This window comes from Cyprinodon tularosa, unplaced genomic scaffold (genome assembly GCF_016077235.1).
Source record: "Cyprinodon tularosa strain WSP-4 unplaced genomic scaffold, ASM1607723v1 ctg89, whole genome shotgun sequence".
NCBI lineage: Eukaryota > Metazoa > Chordata > Actinopteri > Cyprinodontiformes > Cyprinodontidae > Cyprinodon > Cyprinodon tularosa.
Window position 1 is genome coordinate 1,094,403 of NW_024039662.1, and position 22,841 is coordinate 1,117,243.

Here is a 22,841-nt window from a genome sequence, read left to right on the forward strand (position 1 = left end):
ACCTTTTGGAGATCACACCCTTTATTTGTAAAAATGGAATAGATGTGCACTGGGGCAAAACCAAAAATGTCAATGTATCAGGAAACATCATACTAAGATGTGTATCCTCACTTCCTTTTTTTCCATGTTTAATGGTTGTCTAAATAAATGTTTAATACTTTAGATTCAATGTAAGAGTGCCACTGAGGAGTTTTACTTAAATAATCACAAGCTGGATTGATCAAAAAGTAGGTCAGGTTGCCTTCCTGTAGGAGCCCCTTCACGTGAGTAAATCTTCAATGCAAACTGAGCGTCTGCATAGTGTTGGATGAGATCAATTAATGCTGTTATCTGGTTGTTGCCGTGGCATTTTCGTAGCACCAACATGCCCTTTGTAACATTGGCACATAGTGTATGTGTCTCAGAGTTTTGATGATCATGCAATGTAATTTGTTGCAATTTTAAGAATAAAATGAACGGTAACCTGGCCTTGCTGGTGATAACATTTTGATTGCAAATACCAAACCATTAGAAGTGTGATGTTAAAATTCAAGGTAGATACATAGTAGCTTGACTTTTTTTTTTTTACTCACTGAAGAACATTTTTTTTAGTACAGATAAGGGAACTATCTTTGATAGCTTCACAGAATCTTACTCCAAAAATCCAAACTAGCCATTTATTTCTGAGTCAAACCCTTCTTCCTCCTTGCTGAATATGGTTCACCTGAACTTTCAAAATGTGTATAAAAATACCAGAGATCCCAAGTTATTTATTAGGAGTGTCTTGGGGTGTGTGTGTATGTGTGTGGGAGAGTGGGTGAGTCTGATTTAAGGCTAACTCAGTCAGTCTCAGTGTTATCTGAGGAGTTAGGGAGTACATGGTGTTGAAGTAATGAGTATTTAACAACGTGATTGGAAAAAAAGCACTTATTGTTGAAGAACGGTCTGTTTCTCTTCAAACATACAAACACACATTTCAGTCTATTGCATGAGTGCTTTTAAATATGGGTGTGATATAATTACAAACACACAGTCCTGTAGGTCCTCTCTGTGGCCAGTACTCCTGCACGATCTCCCTCAGCCCTTAAACTTGTGACACCATCCTATCACAGATCAAACTTTCAAATAACTAATAGAGGCCTCTGTAGTCTGTACATGATGAGTTATCATCTCACAACTTGAGGGAGGGGGATAATAAGGCATGTCTACTGAGTGCCTATACCTACACCGAGTAAAATGTCCTGTGCAATAAATGAGGCCTCTTTAGCTAAAAAGACTATCTACAACAGTCCGAGTAAAAAACAAGAAAAAACAATCTTTCACAAGGTAGCCGCCTTCCAAATGTCCGAGCCAGTTCCTCAACTTTGCTTTTCATCGACTTTTCAACAACTTTGTTGCAGTAATTCTCCTACATAAGTGACAGTGCATAATATTTGTTTTACACAATGTCAAAAGAAAGCGTTATGTACAAGCCTCCCAGACTGTTTGTGTGATGTAAATTAATGCTAGCAACAACCATGTGAGCGGTGTTACATTGTATAGCATTGATTAAAGAGGTGGTACGTCAGCTTATCAGTAACAGTGGGACATCCTGATTACAACTTGTTCATAAAACGCCACCTGTACCTGACATATGAAATAGTTTTACGAAGGTATAAAAGATCTCAAACAGCATCTAGTATGGAAACCATCATTATTAGCGACCGGCTGTCAAATTTCAACAGCGGGTTTGGCTCATATGTGACAAAAACACAGAGCAGCCTGAATGAACGCTGGTCCGTCCTGATGAAGCTGCATGTGAACTGGAGGACACTTCCACTGGAGACCTTTAAGGCACGTCCTTCCTCTCAGTAGCTTCGGGTGAAAATGTTGTTCTTCACAGTAACATGAGTTCAGACTGAAATAAAAAACAATATCCAACCAAAAAAAAAACAACCTTGTGTTGGTGTTTTGCAACATGTGCGTACTTAATCATTAGATATGTCTTGAATAATATTAATCCCCCAGCTCCTAAGATGTCTCTGAAATCCTGGAGCACAAACACAAATGGTCATGGAGCAAAATATTCTACAGAAAACAGAAAAAAAAAATCAGGAGTAAAATATTCAGTCTATCTGGCTTGTTGGTTAAACCAAGAGCAACCTTCCTGACATCACCAGGAGAAGATGGAACACAATTACAAATACTTAGAGAATACTATAACAACAGAATACAAAAGAAAATCTGTGATATTACAAGCAGAATCATCATAAACAGTATGAATGTCTGTTATTCACAACGTGGTTGTTGTTCTTATACCCTGTTTTCTATAAGAATATCTTATTATCATTCGTGATTGTATTTCTCATTAGCAAACAGCTCTTTAGGTGTTGGGGATGAGGAGGAGGAGCAGTAGCAAATAAGTAAGGGGATGGGAAGAGTGCAGGGAGAAATGGAAAATGTCCAGACCAGGGTACGCTGTGGCTATAGCAAGTGTGCAATACCTACTTTCTTAACTGTCATGGGGCAAACAGGCAGTTCACTCCCTCAGACTATGGCCACAAGAAAACTAAATAAAGGTGTTGCGTCATTATGATTTTAACCTAGAATAGTGAATTCTAGCACACTGGTGGGTGAGTTGATGGAATTGTTGAAGTTAAGGGCCTTTGTAAGATTAAAGAAAATGTTGATTGATTGTGTATGGGTGTTAAAGTAGTGTAGCTTTGGCCATTTTAAAGAGAGGTTAGCATTGGTGAACCCCTCAGGATGTCCTGATTTTTAGCCATGTTTTCATTCTACTTTTTATCTTCAACAGTCTATATTTTGTCTCTGCCACTCATTTGACTCCTTATCTCTTAATGTCACCAGGAACTTGGGCTGCTTTGTGTCTAAAGTGTTCTAAGAAATACCCCTGATCTCTAACACTTTTAACCTCTATTGCTGTCCTCCTCCTTCCCCTTCATCTTTTACACGTCAGACTCAATGCTGGAGAGTTTCTCGTACACATGGCCATTGCTTCCATTGAAGGGACGTGGGGGTCCTACTGCCAACATGGACCCATGGTGATTCATCCCACCAAGACTGAGCTCTTTTGGGAACCGCGGGGTCACGTTGGACATCACCCCGGCTGTGGCAGAAGCTGGCAGATACGACGTTGCGCTTAACTGACCCCTGAAGTCACCTCTGCTGTTTTGGGCAACTTGTTGCTGCTGCTGTTGCTTTGTCAGGTAATATTGTTTGGCTCCATGCATTAGACACTGATCATCACCGAAGGTGGGTATAAAGGGGTTCTGGTTTACCCTATCAGGGTAGAGAGATTTGGATAAAGAGAATGCTCCTCCACCTCCACCTTCCATCAAAGATCTGTCTCTCATGTCTCTTTCTCCGATGGAGCGGCGGTGAAGGCCCTCACCTCCTCTGAAGAGGCCAAAAGGTGAACCAGAACCTTTTTGGTTCTCACCACCATAAAACAATGGGTCTCTGTCTCTTTCCCTCTCTGAGCCCCCATGGCGTTCAAATATGTGTGCGAAGGGGCTGTTATCATCCATGTACCGTTCTTTCTCCTTCAAACTAACACTCCTTGGTGGGGGCAGCATTCCTCCCATGCCAGCTCCACCCATACCTCCCCCTAAACCTTCCATCAAACTTCCCATTCCACCTGATTCTTCTCTTTGAAGGTCAACAAATGTGTCGTAGGAATGCTGTCGCCTTAGCTGCTTCCCAAATCCTCCGCTCTTTCTTCTCTGCTGGGCCTGAGATGGAGCCTGAGGACCCGCGGACATACCTCCCACACCTCCTCCACCTTTCCCGCCCCCCATTTGTTCCAAGGGGTGGTTATTGTCTTCACTGATATCGTAAAGGTTTCCTGTCTTTTTACAACCATCACAGCGCATGCAGGTTGCAGAACTAGGCCGGCTGCTACCTGCTGAAGACCCGCAGCCCATACCACTTGAATACCCACCACCTCCTCCATGAATGGACATCTGCTTGCCTCCACTAGCACGACAGTTCCTGCACTCCCATTCTCCCCCTGCCAACCCAGACCCTATCCCTCCTTTTAGATCAGACTTTTTGGGTTTGCTTTTAAGAAAGTCTTCAACTGGCACCAACGAGGTGCAGGTGGGCACTCCTCCATCTCTGTTTCCAGGACCCTCTGTCAAGTCCACATGTTCCCATTGAGGGACACCCTCCTTGGGTCGAAACTGGTCAAGATAAAAGTCCCTAACACTCTCCTTTTCCCTGAAAAGATAAGAGTTCCCATTGTTTTTTCCTCCTCCACCCCCTCGCTTGCGTTCAGAGGGCAATAGTGGTGGGGAGGCAGAGCGTTGGCTGTGGTAATGATGGTGGCTTATGTGGTATGGTTTCCTCCTGTAGCCCAGCTCAATTTCGTCCAGCTCCCGTCTGGACTTTGCAGAGGCCGGCCTCTTTTTTAAGCTGTCACGGTACTGTTTGCGCTTCTTGGCATTGCCCTCCAGGTTCCCATATGTTACGGTGTGTGTGGAAATGTCAGAGACATCTGAACGTATATTTCCTTCATCGTCTCCTCTTCCCCCACAGTAGCTGTGTCCAGGAATGTAAGTGGAACTTGAGGCACCACCTTTAAAAGAGAACTTCCCATAGATTTCAGGCAGACCACCCTTGAAGCTCTGGCCTGAAGGCGGAGTCTGTCCAGACAGCAGGTCAAACTTGCTCATGTTCCTGTGGGTCAAAGCTGAGCAGGGCTGGGTGGTAAAGATAGGTGCTACCCCTCCACCGAGGCTGTCACAATCAAACATGCCACCCTCCAGAGAACTAGCACTCCCCAAACTGTGAGGCCTATTGGGTGGAGGACCACTGAGTCCGGGAGTTGAGCCATGGTGGTGTAGATAGTGATCCTGGTACAAATTGCTGTCCTTGAGATGAAGGTTGCCAAACGTCCTCTCCACTTCACTAATGTAATCACTAAACATGTTGTCTTCTGGCATGTAAGGTGGTTTACAGTCGGAATGGCCTGCTAAGCTGCGGCGATGCTCAGAAATGTCATAAACAGAAGAGTCTCGACGGATGAAATCTAGAGCGCTATGCGGCGAGCCGTTAACTCCTGACAGAGAGGCCATGTTTTTGGCAGTACGAAGGAGGCGCATAATGTTCGAATGGGTGTTGTTCATGGTGGCTGATGGGGAGTTCAACGCAGAGCTGCTCTTCTCCTCAATTTGTACACCATGTATGCAGCTGTATATACCCTGTGGAGAAGAAATGAAGGAGAAGAATTAAAAATGTGAACTGTCAGTGCTGCATCCTATCATTTCTAGACACCTCTGTTCCAGTCTACATGTTTGCCATTTTTATACATCAAATATCTTAAAGAAACCCCCATTATAAGATTTACAAAATTTAATCTCTCTTTGGATTGATAAATTATTTTTTGTGTTTTCTGCATCCTATAAGCAGATTTGATGGGACTTCTTGTGTTAAAAGCTCTCTTTTTCAAGTAAATAAATCCAACTAAATGAAACTTACACCGTATTTAGACTCCTCAAGTTAGTTTATCTGTACATAATATAGTCTATTAACATAGGTAACACTAACTGGACAGTAAATTTGCTTGGCAACAAACTATTTTGTTTCCTCTGCGTAGAAAAAATCAGGATTTCCATAAACCACCACCCCAGCGCTGCATGTCCCAAGCCTGTAACATCAAGAGTGACCCCTCACAACCCCACTATGTACTGTTCTCCCTGCTGCCCTCTGGGAAGAGGTTTTGCAGCATTTGTGTAGGTCCAGCAGGTTCCGCAACTGCTTTTTCCCCTCTGCCATCAGACTGTTGAGCTGTCGAACTCTAAACTGAACTCTGCATCACACTTCCAACATTATTTTTGCAATACCAGCATGGCTAATTTTATAAATAAACATTTTAAAGAGAAAAACTTAATGTCCTACTGCATTTATTTTGCACTGCACTGAATGTTCCATATCAATGCCTTTTGCACCATAACTCTTAAACTGGTTTCCTTTTATCCTACAATGTCTGCATTCTGATCCCTGCTGCACTTTATAATGGTAATGTTAATTTCATTGTTGCAAGCTGCTCATTCATTGTTGTAAGCTGTATGCAACAAAATTTGTTTTGTATACACTGTGTATACAAAATGACAATAGATTGTCTATGTCTCAGTCTAAGTATAACCATAAATCTGCAATGGAACTTAAACGTCCGTATTTCCCGGGACATATCCGTATTTCACGTCCTGTCCCGGGCGTCCCGGGTTTTTTTTAGAAAGTGAGGAAATGTCCTGATTTCACTGCGCACGACGCTCCGTGTGACATAATCCCTGAGCCGCGTCAGTGCGGGCAGCCCTGTTCTTCAGAGGCAGTGTTCGAAAACCTAGGACGCATCCTCCAAGGACGCGGTCTACCTAGACTGGATCCTTCGAAGTCCTTGAAAATAAGGAGGCCGGAAGAGTTTTGGCTGTAAATTCGAACAGGTCCACCCTTCGGCGGGTTTTACCGCCGTATGCTCTGTTGCTTAGCAACCGTGAAAGTTGACACACAAAGCAGGAAAAGAATGAATAACGAGGTTTTCAAAACTGTTTGTTTATTTATTTATTTTTTAAAAAGTTAAAGTGAACAAAGACTACATTAACAAGAATCCAGAGTGGAATAAAGGTTCCAACCACCGGGAGCAGGAACAAATAAAATCAAATGTAATGATAGAAACCTTAGTCAGTTAAATAACCTGCTGCTGTCATTCTGCACATCTCTGATGTTGCTGCTATTTTCAAATATCCATTACTGTAAAAATGTCCATAGCTGCATATTGGTTATTTATTCTCCAGTTTTATATTAAAAACTGGAGAATAAATAACCTTTATAATAATAATAATAATAATAATAATAATTATAATATAATATAATAATAAAAAACTTTACAGAATTTTATTTTTTATATTTTAACTCTTCCCTATTATGTTATTCTTAGACATTTTTCTAAGGTCCTCATTTGTGTGACTATTTTCAATAATCTTTCTGCTGATGTAAATTTGCCCATTGTGGGACAATAAAGGGATTTTCTATTCTATTCTATAAAAGGGTTAGAAATATATAAGTAAATCTAAACAATGTATCTACAAAATGTATCTGCAAAATCTCTAATATTCAACAACAAAAAATACTTAGTTAAGCATATTGTGCAAAACAACAATAAAAAAATTAAACTCCTATCAGATTTATAGTTCCCACTCTGCAGATATATTAGAATCTGTCCTTAAATTACAGCCAAACCCATTTACACAGTAACAGATAAAAACCTTTAGATAAATCAAACACCACCGCCACATATCTGACTGAATAACCATTAAAACAACTATTTTCATTCATCTCAGACGGAACTATTCACAGAGTTGTATTATATTAAACTGAACTTCCAATTTTCACCACTGTTCGGCGCCAAGTAACATTTCCTCTGATCACGGAGTAAATCCCGATGATGGGATCATCCCGCTCCAAGGTGTCCTGGTTTTCCCAAATGAAAATATGGTCACCCTAATGGAAGTAGTAAATAAATCTAAACTTATATAATCAGAAAAATTTATATTTTTAATCAGCTCTCTAAATTGAATTGCTTTTAACACATGATGATTGTGTTCAGTCATTATTTTCTCCAGAAGGAACATTTTTCATTTAATTAGGAATTCTTTTGCTCAGTGAAATAGCTGAGGAAAACTCAAATGTCAAGGGGATATATATATATATATATATATATATATATATATATATATATATATATATATATATATATATATATATATACATGTATATATACAAATGTATAAAAAGTATTAAAACAAATATTTTAAGACTGGCCTTTAAAAGAATGCACGGTAACATTAATTATGTCATCAGTTATTCAATAGTATATATCAGTTAAAAATTGCATCCTGAAAAATCATCTTTTAAATGTAGATAACATAAAGTAAAAATGGTTGTAAATTGAAAGTAAAGATCTTTGAATTCATGTAGAATTTACAGGAATATTTTGCTAATCAAACTAAACTACAAAGGTTGCAATGTGCAATTGATAAAACAGCACCACACTTGCAAGAATGGAGTCACTTGATGCTAGATGATTGATAGTGGCATAGGGATTATAAAACCCTTCCAGATCCAGTGGTCAATACCTTCAATCAATGTAATTAGAATCCAGCTCAACAATTTCCTCTGACAGTTATATAAAAAAAACTCACTTTCACAAACCCCTTGGCGCCTTTGGCCACAAAACAATGCTGGAGCAAAAAGGCCATGCAAAAGAGAGACTAGCTGAGCCCCACAGAGACAGAAAGATAAACTGCTCCATTTGCATTCAGTGATGTACGATCAAATATTCAAATAAAAATGGATGTTCAGCAGAGGGCAAACCAGGCATGACAGATGAGGACCTTAAAGGACAGATCAATCGCAAAGAGTGATTTTCTCTGAGTGTGCTCTGGAAAATGTAAAAGCAGCTGGTCAAAAAACATCCAATCTGCAGGACCATAAATCCGTTTAGTGTTTGGTAGATTTCTTTCTATTTTTCCACTAGAAAGACCCTCAGTACTGCCTCCACAGGTCACATGCGTCTGGTAATCAGACTACTGCATTGGCGCAGAAAAGCTTCATCCTAATATCTATTTCACAGGCAATGTTATTGCTTCTTTTAATTTCACAGTCTGTTAATAGCCGAGTCTTTGAGGCTATTGTCAAAGTAGGTGAAGCTGAAAAGGCACTTTAAGGAACCAAGAAGAGTAAGATGAAAACAAACCCATTCTGATAGTTTGATTATATTTTTGGCTTTTTCCACAGAGAAGAATCTCCTCCTGGTTACTGAATCCTAACCCTCAGAAAAATAAAAAAAAATAAAAATACAGTTTTTCCGTTCATCTTAAGCATTTTTCAAAAGTATTCACACCCTTTTAGATTTCCTAATTTTATTCTGGTAATCATAGTTTTTATGAGTTTTAATGCAAAGTAGTGCCTGACAGTGAAATCTGACAAATGTGCTGTGCATTCGTACTTTCACCCTTTACCATAATACCTCCAGACAACACCCAGTGAAACAAACTGCCTTTCAAAGTTATCTAATCAGGAAATGGTGTACACTTATTGAACCCGAGCAAAAACACAGCAAAGGCCTAGGAGGGTTGTTGGACAAGATTAGTGGTCAAACAACCTACGGTGATGCTGACAGAGCTGCAGAAATCAGCAGGTTGGGGAATCTGTCACCAAGGTAGCAGTTAATTGTCTTTTCTGAATGTATTTGAGCTATCCATTTTAAAACATTTATTTCAATTAATGTTTCATTACAAAAAAAACCAGACACACAAAAAAAATCATAACTGGATGAACAGGAGCGAACTGAAGAAAATCTTATATTGTCTGCCATGTCAACACAAATACACTGCTCAAAATAATTAAAGTAACACTTTGAAGACGCATCAGATCTCAATGGGGCAAAAAGTCATGCTGTTTATTTATACTGATATGGACTGGCTGATGTGTTAGGAACAAAAGGATGCCACATCATTTGATGGAAATGAAAATTATCAACCTACAGTGGGCTGAATTCAAAGACACCCCAAAAATTACAGTGAAGTCCATTTTGCTGAAATGTCATTGCAGCAACTCAAAATGGTATTCAGTCATTTGTATGGTCCCCACGTGCGTGCATGCATGCCTGACAATGTCGGGGCATGCTCCTAATGAGACGATGGATGGCGTCCTGGGGTATCTCCTCCCAGATCTGGACCAGGGCATCACTGAGCTCCTGGACAGTCTGAGGTGCAACCAGGCAGCATCGGATGGATCGAAACATAATGTCTCAGAGGCGTTCTGTTGGATTTAGGTCAGGCGAGCGTGGGGACCAATCAATGGTATCAATTCCTTCATCCTCCAGGAACTGCCTGCATACTCTCACTACATGAGGCCGGGCATTGTCGTGCACCAGGAGGAACCCAGGATCCACGGTACCAACATAGGGTTTGACAATGGGTGCAAGGATTTCATCGTGCAACTGCACGCTTTGATTTTTGTTGACAACAACTATGCGTCACTTAACATACGTCACGCACTCCGTTGCTCTTATTGGTTGTAGGTCTATCCAATTGAGTGCAGAGGCATTTTTTTCCCTGGTTCGTTCGAAACACGCCCCATAATCACAGCTCTATGGAGCAGTATCAGACTCATATTCTGACTAGAATTGAGTAGGACTACGTCAGGCTAAGACCATCACAGACCCACCACCAAACCGGTCATGCTGAACGATGTTACAGGCAGCATAAGGTTCTAAACCGCCTCTCCAGACCCTTTCACATCTGTCACATGTGCTCAGAGTGAACCTGCTCTCTTCTGTGAAAAGCTTAGGGTTCCAGTGACAGACTTGTCAATTCCGGTGTTCTGTGGCAAATGCCAATCGAGCTCCACGGTGCCGGGCAGTGAGCACCACTAGAGGATGTCAGGCCCTTAGGCCACCCTTGTGAAGTCTGTTTCTGATTGTTTGGTTTGCATTTGTATAGTCACAAGGGGTGATAATACTTTCCTAAGACACTGCACCTTAATCTAAGAAATATTCTTCTTTCAAAGATGCAAAATTAATACTTTTAATCTTCACGTGCACGAAACCACTACTGATCAGACTGCTAAAAAGGCAGACAACTTCTGTAGAAAATTATGGATTGTGCACTTTACATGTTATAACTCCTAATTTATAACCTAATTTATCAAACATGACGAATGTGTGTGGTGCTAAGCACAAATTAACTTACAAATAATTTGGTGGGGGAGCTGGACAAGGTGTAGTGATTAAACTTCAAATACATTTACAGTTCTAAAGTCATTAGAGGCTTTTAAAATCAATATAACTAATTAGTCCGAGTATTTCAGGTGGGACCTGAAGGAACAGGTATCCAGGAGGGGAAAGCTGTTCACACAGCCTGCAGAGGGAGGGGGCACTAAACAAGCAAGGAGGCGCGGTTGAGGCCACGTGACTCACGCCGGCTGTGACAGATGTCATTTTTCATGGTGGCGGGTCTAAATGTTAATTGCAGCAATAACAATAAGCTTTATTGGATTAGGCTATGAAATTAAAGAAAACTGAATCAGTCTGATGAGCAGAACAAGAAAAAAGAAAGAAAGAAAGAAACGGCTCCTGCTTAACAGAGAATGTTACAGTAAATGAGACATAGAGGCTTTGGATGTTGGACGGTGGAAAAATTATGGAGAGTCATAACTCCTGTTGATGTTTTCCTGCTCAGTGCTCCAAATGCAAATCACTTCTTTCTATGAGTGTTTACCCAGAATATTTTATCATATTGAGTAATCTCTCTGTATTTGTGGACACACACAGCATTATTCCATGCTGCAACAAAGATAAGCGTAATTTCTGCCGTTAGAAACTATCACTGAATTTTTCACAAAGTTAATTAGTCTCTGATTCAGCCACCAATACAGGTTCTATGTATAATAACAATATTCAAAAGAGAGGAAAAGAAAAAAGGAAACAAGCAACTTGGCTTTGGAAATGAGAAATCACATGGCATCTTAGCCGCAAATGGATTCCTAAACATCTTTGATGAAAAATGCAATTCTTTTCAAGATTCGACTTTCCTCCCGAGTCATGAGCTATTTATGAGTATTTGCAAATACAAAATACTAAAGTGCTGTGGATTTATGGGTAGTATTTTTACTTTAGGGAGGTTTTCATAATGGAACCTGGTAAGAGGAAGGAAGGAAGGAAGGAAGGAAGGAAGGAAGGAAGGAAGGAAGGAAGGAAGGAAGGAAGGAAGGAAGGAAGGAAGGAAGGAAGGAAGGAAGGAAGGAAGGAAGGAAGGAACGAAGGAACGAAGGAAGGAACTAAAGAACAAAGGAAGGAACAAATGAACTTAGGAAGGAACGAATGAACTAAGGAACAAAGACAGGAAGGAAGGAACTAAGGAAGGAAGGAAGGAACTAAGGAACAAAGGAAGGAACAAATGAACTTAGGAAGGAACGAATGAACTAAGGAACAAAGACAGGAAGGAAGGAACTAAGGAAGGAATGAAGGAACTAAGGAACAAAGGAAGGAACGAATTAACTAAGCAAGGAATGAATGAACTAAGGAAGAAAGGAACAAAGGAAGGAACGAATGAACAAAGGAACAAAGGAACTAAAAAAAGGAAGGAATAAAGTGCTGTGGATTTATGGGTACTATTTTTACTTTAGGGAGGTTTTCATAATGGAACCTGGTAAGAGGAAGGAAGGAAGGAAGGAAGGAAGGAAGGAAGGAAGGAAGGAAGGAAGGAAGGAAGGAAGGAAGGAAGGAAGGAAGGAAGGAAGGAAGGAAGGAAGGAAGGAAGGAAGGAACAAATGAACTTAGGAAGGAACGAATCAACTAAGGAACAAAGACAGGAAGGAAGGAACTAAGGAAGGAATGAAGGAACTAAGGAACAAAGGAAGGAACGAATTAACTAAGCAAGGAATGAATGAACTAAGGAAGAAAGGAACAAAGGAAGGAACGAATGAACAAAGGAACAAAGGAACTAAAAAAAGGAAGGAATAAAGTGCTGTGGATTTATGGGTACTATTTTTACTTTAGGGAGGTTTTCATAATGGAACCTGGTAAGAGGAAGGAAGGAAGGAAGGAAGGAAGGAAGGAAGGAAGGAAGGAAGGAAGGAAGGAAGGAAGGAAGGAAGGAAGGAAGGAAGGAAGGAAGGAAGGAAGGAAGGAAGGAAGGAAGGAAGGAAGGAACGAAGGAAGGAAGGAAGGAAGGAAGGAACGAAGGAAGGAACTAAAGAACAAAGGAAGGAACAAATGAATTTAGGAAGGAACGAATGAACTAAGGAACAAAGACAGGAAGGAAGGAACTAAGGAAGGAAGGAAGGAACTAAGGAACAAAGGAAGGAACAAATGAACTTAGGAAGGAACGAATGAACTAAGGAACAAAGACAGGAAGGAAGGAACTAATGAAGGAATGAAGGAACTAAGGAACAAAGGAAGGAACGAATTAACTAAGCAAGGAATGAATGAACTAAGGAAGAAAGGAACAAAGGAAGGAACGAATGAACAAAGGAACAAAGGAACTAAAAAAAGGAAGGAATAAAGTGCTGTGGATTTATGGGTACTATTTTTACTTTAGGGAGGTTTTCATAATGGAACCTGGTAAGAGGAAGGAAGGAAGGAAGGAAGGAAGGAAGGAAGGAAGGAAGGAAGGAAGGAAGGAAGGAAGGAAGGAAGGAAGGAAGGAAGGAAGGAAGGAAGGAACAAATGAACTTAGGAAGGAACGAATCAACTAAGGAACAAAGACAGGAAGGAAGGAACTAAGGAAGGAATGAAGGAACTAAGGAACAAAGGAAGGAACGAATTAACTAAGCAAGGAATGAATGAACTAAGGAAGAAAGGAACAAAGGAAGGAACGAATGAACAAAGGAACAAAGGAACTAAAAAAAGGAAGGAATAAAGTGCTGTGGATTTATGGGTACTATTTTTACTTTAGGGAGGTTTTCATAATGGAACCTGGTAAGAGGAAGGAAGGAAGGAAGGAAGGAAGGAAGGAAGGAAGGAAGGAAGGAAGGAAGGAAGGAAGGAAGGAAGGAAGGAAGGAAGGAAGGAAGGAAGGAACGAAGGAAGGAAGGAAGGAAGGAAGGAAGGAACGAAGGAAGGAACTAAAGAACAAAGGAAGGAACAAATGAATTTAGGAAGGAACGAATGAACTAAGGAACAAAGACAGGAAGGAAGGAACTAAGGAAGGAAGGAAGGAACTAAGGAACAAAGGAAGGAACAAATGAACTTAGGAAGGAACGAATGAACTAAGGAACAAAGACAGGAAGGAAGGAACTAATGAAGGAATGAAGGAACTAAGGAACAAAGGAAGGAACGAATTAACTAAGCAAGGAATGAATGAACTAAGGAAGAAAGGAACAAAGGAAGGAACGAATGAACAAAGGAACAAAGGAACTAAAAAAAGGAAGGAATAAAGTGCTGTGGATTTATGGGTACTATTTTTACTTTAGGGAGGTTTTCATAATGGAACCTGGTAAGAGGAAGGAAGGAAGGAAGGAAGGAAGGAAGGAAGGAAGGAAGGAAGGAAGGAAGGAAGGAAGGAAGGAAGGAAGGAAGGAAGGAAGGAAGGAAGGAAGGAAGGAAGGAAGGAAGGAAGGAAGGAAGGAAGGAAGGAAGGAAGGAAGGAACAAATTAACTTAGGAAGGAACGAATCAACTAAGGAACAAAGACAGGAAGGAAGGAACTAAGGAAGGAATGAAGGAACTAAGGAACAAAGGAAGGGACGAATGAACTAAGCAAGGAATGAATGAACTAAGGAAGAAAGGAACAAAGGAAGGAACGAATGGACTAAGGAACAAAGGAACTAAAACAAGGAAGGAATGAAGGAATTAAGGAAGGAAGGAACAAACAAATTAACAAAGGAAAAAATAAGAAAGGAAAAAAGGAAGAAAGGAAGGAATAAGGGAAGGAACAAAGGTAGAATGAATGGACAAACAAACGAAAGAATGAGCACAAAGGAAAATGGGGGCTAGTAAGGACTCTAGGAGGGCAGAATAGCAACAAACATACGAGAAAAAATGGAAGGATACAAATAAGAACAACTAACCCTTTTTTTCATTAGCATATAAAATTAAGTGGAAAACTGCTCCAAGGTTTCCAAGGTCAAACCATGAAATACTTAAATCAATCTTTGCACTGACCTGATTGAACAAAAACACTCAAAAATAAAAAGTCACACTCTAGCAAATGATACGTTTATAGACGATTTAACAGAACGATGAAAATCTGGTGATCAAGCATGGTCAGAAAGCAGGGAGGGGGTGTTTCTAGTCCTGCCTGAACTTTCTAGTTGCAAAGCCCTGTCAAGATAACAGCACATAAAATAGAGAGAGAGAGAGAGAGAGAGAGAGAGAGAGAGAGAGAGAGAGAGAGAGAGAGAGAGAGAGAGAGAGAGAGAGAGAGAGAGAGAGAGAGAGAGAGAGAGAGAGAGAGAGCACAGAAACATGTGGTGTCTCTGCTGTAAATAAGCCACGTGTTTCAGCCTGCAGTGGTTCACCTTCAGAGACACGGAGTGAATTACACCATAGCTATGTCAAAACAATTGGAATTTAAATCCAACACCTTGGGGTGACTTTAGTCTCCTGAGACGTGGTAATCTACCTTCACCGGTTCAGGGGCTGATTTTTTTTGTTGAGTGAATTATTGATTTCAGCTCAGCATTTTGTAAATGTTTACCTCATGGGATCGAGCAGGGCCTATGAATGAAAATGAAAAACTAAACACTGGAGCAGCTCGTTTTCTGTAAAGGTTTTATATGAAAAGCTTTTTTGTCTCAATAGAACAGATTTGATATTTTTTTAGTCAAACGTAAAGTAACATATAATCAAAATGCAAAATAAAATAGTTTTAATATGTTAAAACAATAGAATAGAAAGTATGAAATGCATTTGCATTCAGCCCCAATAGGTCAACATTTTAGAGAACTAAATTATGCTCGCTTCCAGCTGTAAGGATTTTAGATTAATGTCGACCTTTACACTTTATAGGCTTGATTTTCAAAGGTTTCAAATAAATGACCTTTTTTTATGTGTACTATAAGTTGCAGTACTACAAAGACTGCTCACGCTAATGTTAGGAAATGTTGGTCCACCCCTATAAAAATGTGCAGATTGTTACAGCAACGGTTTGAGAGAGGCCTTAAAATGATTAGGTTCCTAGCTATAGAAGTGGAAGTAATAATAATAATAATAACTTTTAATTAAATAATAATGATACTAAATCTTAATAATTAGTCATTTGTCTCAGAATTACAGTAAGCATTGCATCGGGCCTGTCATAAGATCACAGATGACAATAGCCATCCACTTTCCCGAAACTTTGAGCTCCTTCCATCCCAGCAGAGATACATACTTCGTTGTGCCAATAAAAATGTGTACAGATATTCTTCTGTGCCCTCTGCCATAAATGAGCTGAACACGTTGTTACCCAAATGTCACTCAGACTGTTCTGCTTCCTTTCCCTTGATAAAGTGAACCTGCTGCTGCTGTGTCTGCAATGAACTCTTTTATAATTGTATTTTAATGTATTTTACTGATTGTATTGTGTGAGCAAGGCAAAGGCAAATCTCTTTCATCGTTGTGTATGGTAGAAAAAAAAGTTCTTCTATTCTATTCTGTTCTAATAAATAATGATAATTTATAGTGCATTTTACATATATAGCCTTAAGGTTCCACAAACAAAAGTACTCATGAAAAGAACCAAAGATGAAGTTAAATATAAACGATATAAGCATAAAATTTAGAAAAGTTGTCCTTGTTTGTTGATTGAGCCCCTCTCCCAATACTGCCACCCTCTGACTATGAAGGAGCCACAGTCAGTCAGTTAGTTACTTACACAGCATATTTTGCTTTAAACAGATGGATTTACCTTTAGCTGGATTTGGAATTGCTCTGAATTAAGCTCCACCCATCGCCCAGCTTCCTCATCGCTGCTGAAGAAAAACATCCCCACAGCCTAATGCTGCTGCTATATTTCATTATAGGGCACATGTGTTTAGGGTGTTATTTTTCACCCACACAAAGGGCAAATATATCTTCTTCAGCCTGTTGGTTTTGTCATTCACATGGGTTTTTATGGATCCCTCTCTCACTCATCAACAGATTTCTTCTTGCAACTCCTCAGAAAAGGCCAGATTTGTGCACGTCAACTATTCATAACATCTGCAGGTTCTCGCGCTGAGTTCTGGATCTCTGCTGCTGACGTGAAAACAGCTGGTTACTCTTAATTTAGGAGGTATCAAAGTAAATCAGAGTGCATGCATTTGGGATGTATTTGCAAAACATTTGAAAAATAATTTTGAGTCAATAAACCAATAAAATATCACTTTTTGGTCATGGTGAAACCCAAAAAAAAGTCTGAAGGGTATGAATACTTCTGATCTGATCCCGCCGGTCCACCAGTATGAATACTTCCCCTTTAAGGTGTTGCAATGTTTCCCTGTTGGATCAGAAGGGTAACTATTAAGCATGCAGCCTTTCCCTCCAGCTTCGCTCACCCTGCTGATGCTGAACACAAAGCCGGGCTGGCCGGAACAGACGCCCATAAAGCAGAAACGCAGCTGCCAGTAGAACCAGTGCTCGCAGATGAAGGTGATGAGGGAGAGAGCCATGGCGGCGCCCAGCATGTAGAAGACCCCGGCCATGTTGTCCACGTCAAGCTGGCTGGACATCACCTCGTTCTTCTCATGGTGGCAGATCCCCGTCAGCCACAGGGACTCCAGCTCCTCCATCTCACCTGAAGGGAAGGAGGTAGTGACATTGGGGAAAATTAGAGGAAGGACGAAGGCAGGGAGAAGGTGAGGGCTGCAACAGATGGCATGACAGGAGAAGGAGGCATGGGGAGATGGATGAGAGGGAGATGTATGAGGAGCTGATGGGGCACTAAAACAGGTAGTAGAGGCGTAAAGTAAAAGGTTTAAACTGAGAGGATGGACGTGATGTAATAAAAGAAAGCACAGGAGGGCCTAAAACGTTGAATGATGATGCAACGGAAGAAAAACAGAAGGATGGGATTGGAAGAGGGCAGTGGCCCTCACAGCAGAACAAACACAAAACGCGTCACATGTTGATGACATCACACTCTTCCTTCTAAACATATGGCTGCAGGTGTCTGCTCTGCGTCTGTTGCTGGCCCGTCAGTAAGCGGTGTCGTTTGCGGGTCACCTTCTGCTGCATCGCAAGCTGCTCTCAATCAGAGCTGAAAAGGGGCACGGTGGGAATCGCTTAATTAATCGTACAGTCAGCTGCCTTAGCTACACCATCAGAGGGAGGCAGAGAAGCAGAAAACACAGCAACCTCTGCTGTGCATCTGCCGATAAACTAATAAACACACCTCTAACTACTTTAAATATGTTAGATGTTACAGATTCCTTGTTTTTATTTTTTTTTATTCAGTCTTATTAGCAAAGAAAAAAATCATATCTTCAAACTCAAAAGCAAAAACCTTTTTTTAAAAGGTGAAATTATGAACGGAGAATTCAATAAATATCTTATATCATCATTCATCTTTGTCACTATTTGCTATTGTCCTAGTCTATTAAACTTGTTACTATTTAACAAGATGGGTTCATGTTTACTCGCTTAAACTACAAGATGGTGCTACTCTAACATTACACAAGTTTTCTTTGGTTGATTAAGAAAAAGTCTATTTAAACTAAATGGAATGTGAGGTTTATGTTTTTGTAGGGCAGCTGTGTTCAAGTTTTCCTCTTACTTGCTTTCAAACAAACCACAGTCCCTCCACACTAAGCCACCGGCCTTTCAGCGTGAGCCGGATCGCTTTCTAGGCCACGAGGAGCGGCGTGCCACGGCGAGGCGTGGCAAAAGTGACATTGAAATCCTCAGAGGTTGTGAGACAGGGCTGCTCGGTTCCTGCAGCGGCACAGTGGGCCTTACAGCAAGCCGACCCATATTCATATACCAACTGATAAAAGTGACTAAAAGTTTAGACCAATTAAGTTTGATCAGAAAGTGTTTATAATAATTTTCAATGAGTCAGAAACAGTGAATAAAGATAAAGCTATTGAACTGTTTGCATGACAAACATAAACCTCTGACATAAATATCAGAAACCTGACACTTCAGTCTCCTTTTCTCACCAACATTCACAGAGGGATGACCCATATTCACATGTGCACGCCTTCACGCACACACACTAACACACACTCTCACAGAACCCAGTGTCGAAACACACCAGAAGCTATACTGGCATCCCTAACTGGGACACAATAAATCAGGGCTCTGGAGGGGTCCTTGTTTTTAGGAACGTCCCAATATGTTGGAGCCCATCCAACTGAGCTGGCTACAAGACACGACAAAAACCTTCAGACACATAAAACTTCTCCTAAGCTTTTTTATTCTGTATTTTAACATCTATTCAGAAACGTTAAAGCATAGAGCTGCTGAAACTCTGTTAAAAGAAACCCAGTCAATCTCAGCAACCCGCATTTTTATGAATACGCTGGCTGTTTGACAATAATACTCCCAGTCCAATGACAGTGCCAAACACAAAGCAGATAGAGAATACTGTGAATACAGCTTTTTTTTTTTTTTTTAACACACAAGCACAGACCTGCTGTTCTTCCTTCATAATCCTTTTCATTTCACTTTGTTTCTTCTGAGTAGATGGCTTTTAAACCATTGAGACTGGTTGGAACACAACATATGTCAGAATGAGAGGCTCTGTTTAAAAGGAACCATAACAGGCTGCATAGGAAAGAGTGCTTTTCTGTGAAATCCAAGCAGCTTGATATTATGCTAAACAATAGGTTTCCTGAAGTAAAGATAGACTTAAAGATATAGTGGAGGATAGGGTTGTCACGATACTAAACTCAACTCGATACCGATACTAAGGAAAATATTCGATACTCGATACCATTTTCGATACCACAAGGATAAAAACAAAGATTCCAAAATTAAACAGACATATTTTCATTAATAAATAAAATACAATAAATAAATACAATAAACAATAAGAACAATATTTTGAGGTTGTTTGCTGTGCATAATATTAAGCAAGCTTGATAAAAACTTACAAAACTAAAATTAAGTGTTCCTTCCTTGGCTATGCTTTGCACACATACAATAACAATGACACAAGCCAAACCTTCTCAGCAAAATCTCAGCAGCTGCACCTCTTACAAAAAAAGTCTGAAACTGAAAAGTGCACAGAAATATTCAATCACACAATGTTCTGAAAGTGCATTTTCCTCTATTCTGCACTTAAGATGAATGACTGCTTAGGTGCCACTGGTGGTAGCACTGTATCGGTACTTTTAAAGACGAGTATTGTATCCAGATGCAACGTTTCAGTATCGATACTTTTTTGAGTATCGACACTTTTGACAACCCTAGTGGAGGATGTTCTTCTTCCGGGTGGATCATCAAACTAAGTGGTCCTCCAAATTGTTAATCATTCTGGTGAAATGTTTAAGTGAGGCCGTCTGACATGCTTTTTTTCACCGAGTGGTGGTGAGTCTGACATAGTGGAAAAATTGCAAATCTTCATTTGTATGAGCTTGTATGAGCGATGCAAACAGCAACTTTTAAACAGAGCGTGCACGAGGAGAAATGGTCTTGTGCATGATCTCGCATGCGTTATATAGGTGTTCCCTCTCAGGAGTGGGTGCAGGGTTGTGCATGTAATTTTTTTCTTTTAAGCAGAGAGTTTTCAAAAATTCGCAAAAATCCTCCACTATACCTTTAAGTGCGTATCTAGATTACTCTTGTGCACCTATAAGTTAACATCCACCACTTCTTTAACACACAAAACATGTAAGGCTTCATGAATCTTTAAAGAGAATTGCTGGACGCAATGACTTCAAATGTTAGCTGGTGACCAACCTGTCCGAGGTAGCAAAAGTATTTCTCAAACATGCATCTTACTCTGTCAATGTGTTGCAAATTTTTTTTTTAAGATGTTAGGAGCAGAAAGATCTATAATATATAATAGAATTCTGCACAAAAATCCCCAGAAAGGTACAATCAGTTTTATGTTTTTAAGGCTATTAACTGAAATGTATCAAAACAAGGAATAAAAAACATTAAATATGTATTGCAGATAACATAATAACAGCTAAAATGTACAGATGATATTTCAGCAGCGGTTTACAGTAAAGACTGTATGTTTGAAAAGGAATGGTTGTACTGAACCCGTTTTTTCTGCACAAAGAGAGACTTTCACAGGGCATTTAATCACTACTGTTAGACACACAATAATGTTCTAGATGGAGTGGGAATAAAGTGCATTTTGAAACCCAGAAACCCTGGAGATTTTTTAGGAAAAGTCCAATAAAATGTGAGTGCGCTCATAAAAGAGTGGATCCCCACAGTGAAAGCCAAATCACAGGTTATATTAGAGCTCAGCCTTTATCTTTTCTTTTCTGAAACTACTTTACATTTTATTCACACAAGCCAATTAGAGACAAATCCCTTAGAAAAGCCAGACTTTTCTCCTCAGACTCCAAAACTTAGGCCTAATCAGATAGAAGTTAGCATAAAACTAATTGTTGCAGTCATAAGTCGCAGCGCTTTACATAAAAACACACATGCATTTATAAATTAAATCCCAAATAAAAATATACAATGAAAACAAAGAAACATTAAGTGTGTTTTGACCTATCTTTGTTTAGTTTTTTTATTAAGAAGCAAACAGCAATGAAGCATTAAAATGAATAAAATCTCAGAAAATGATCTAATATAAAGGCAACAAACAAAAAACTAATAATTGGAACACGGTGGTTTATCTTTAAAGGTCTGAGCATGGATAGCTGCCAGCAGACATGACAGGCTGACATTTGTTGATGAGCTGACGAATCGAGCAACAGCGTGAATGCAGATGCTTTAAAGGGATAGTGCACCATCTTTCAGGTAACATGTAGAGTGTGAAATCAGTGTCTGGCCTCTGGATGAGAGCCGTCAGCATGATTTCACTTTGACCATTAGAGTATGGAAGAAAAACAGTCTCATTGTAATCTGACTTTTTTTTTTAACAACGAATTTTAAACACTGAATCTTTTTAACACCTGACTTTTTTTTGTTAATAAAAGGCAGATTCAAGTGAGACTGTTTTTCTTCCATATTAGAGACTTATTTTCTTTAGGGTGAATAATATAGAGGTACAGTTGTGCTTGAAAGTTTACACACCCTTCCATTAAATAAAATCATAAATTTACAGAAGTAATTAAAATAACACATAAAAGAAAAAGGAATAACAAAAAAAATACTAAATGATAATATAGTATTAAATATTGAATTAGAATTTTTTTTATTTAAAATAAATCAAAAACAGAACTGTCCCAGACTAATTAAGTACCTTGCTCATGAACAGTGAACCAAATAATCTGTCAATAGGTGCAGAAGTCTGACTGAATATTTCCTAAACTTTACAGAAAACACCTGATTTCAGTGATTGCCTCAAAGTGTTGCTGTCATGATGTCTGGTCTGATTACCTGATCCTGACCTGTCTTCTGACTCCTGCCAGATCTCTGCCTGTTTGTGTACCGTACCTGGAACTATGACCCGAGTCCATCGGGATTCTCCCTCGGCACCTCATTGGATCTCTGAACTCCTGGCTCTGACAATTGAGCATGTCACCGAAATTGGCTTCACCCTTTGGATTATCCTGCCTACCTTCCTCTGTTCAGTTCTGATCTCCTGTCTTATCTCGGATCACCGATACATCAGCATCTGGGTCTCTCTGTGCAGGGATATATATATAGTTGTTGTGCATGAACGTGTTCACAGAAAACTTTTGTATTTTTAGTGGACGTTGGACTGAACGGATCAGTTTTGAAGTAATGAATGTGAACCAGAGCGATGTATACTATGAGAATAATGAGCAACACACACAGCTCATGTTTGGGTTGAATTGATAACAACACTCAGACAGAGAAAAAAAACTGTGCCCACCTGCACTTAACAAAAAAGTCCGTACATCAGCCAAGTCCACTTCAAATTTAAAGCGACACATTGAGTTAAAGCATCCAAGTTATCTTGGGAAATATCTGCTACTAAATGTGTTGATACAGATCTTTTCAGCAGAACCTGAATGTTCCTGTATGTTTCTGAAGTTCTGTGTAATTTGGCTGAATAAAGGCTTCACTGCACATACAGTTTACCTTGACTGCATCGACTAGTTTAAATTTCTTTCTATTCATTTTGATCACGCATTTAAAGGGTGAAATATGAGGTTCTATTGTTTATGATTCTGGCTCAGTTTACCAAATGAACTTGAACTAGCTAATCTGTAGGTTTGTGAACCTATGTCATTCTTTATAAAAGGGAACTATTTATTTTTATATAATTATTATCTTGTCAATATTAATTTATTTTATTG

At 39.7% G+C, this 22,841-nt stretch overlaps 1 protein-coding gene across 1 annotated transcript in view; it reads right to left on the reverse strand.

The window, feature by feature from the left end:
* Nucleotides 1-2,166: 2,166 nt before the first annotated feature.
* Nucleotides 2,167-22,841, reverse strand: part of LOC119775732 (glutamate receptor ionotropic, NMDA 2B) — a 217,217-nt gene continuing 196,542 nt past the window's right edge. Inside the window, exons 16-17 of the mRNA XM_038273807.1 lie at nucleotides 17,001-17,239; nucleotides 2,167-5,180 (exon numbers count right to left, since the gene is read on the reverse strand). Coding sequence (XP_038129735.1) covers nucleotides 2,925-5,180; nucleotides 17,001-17,239 — 2,495 coding nt within the window. The 3' untranslated portion in view covers nucleotides 2,167-2,924. The remainder of the gene's footprint in view (nucleotides 5,181-17,000; nucleotides 17,240-22,841) is intronic.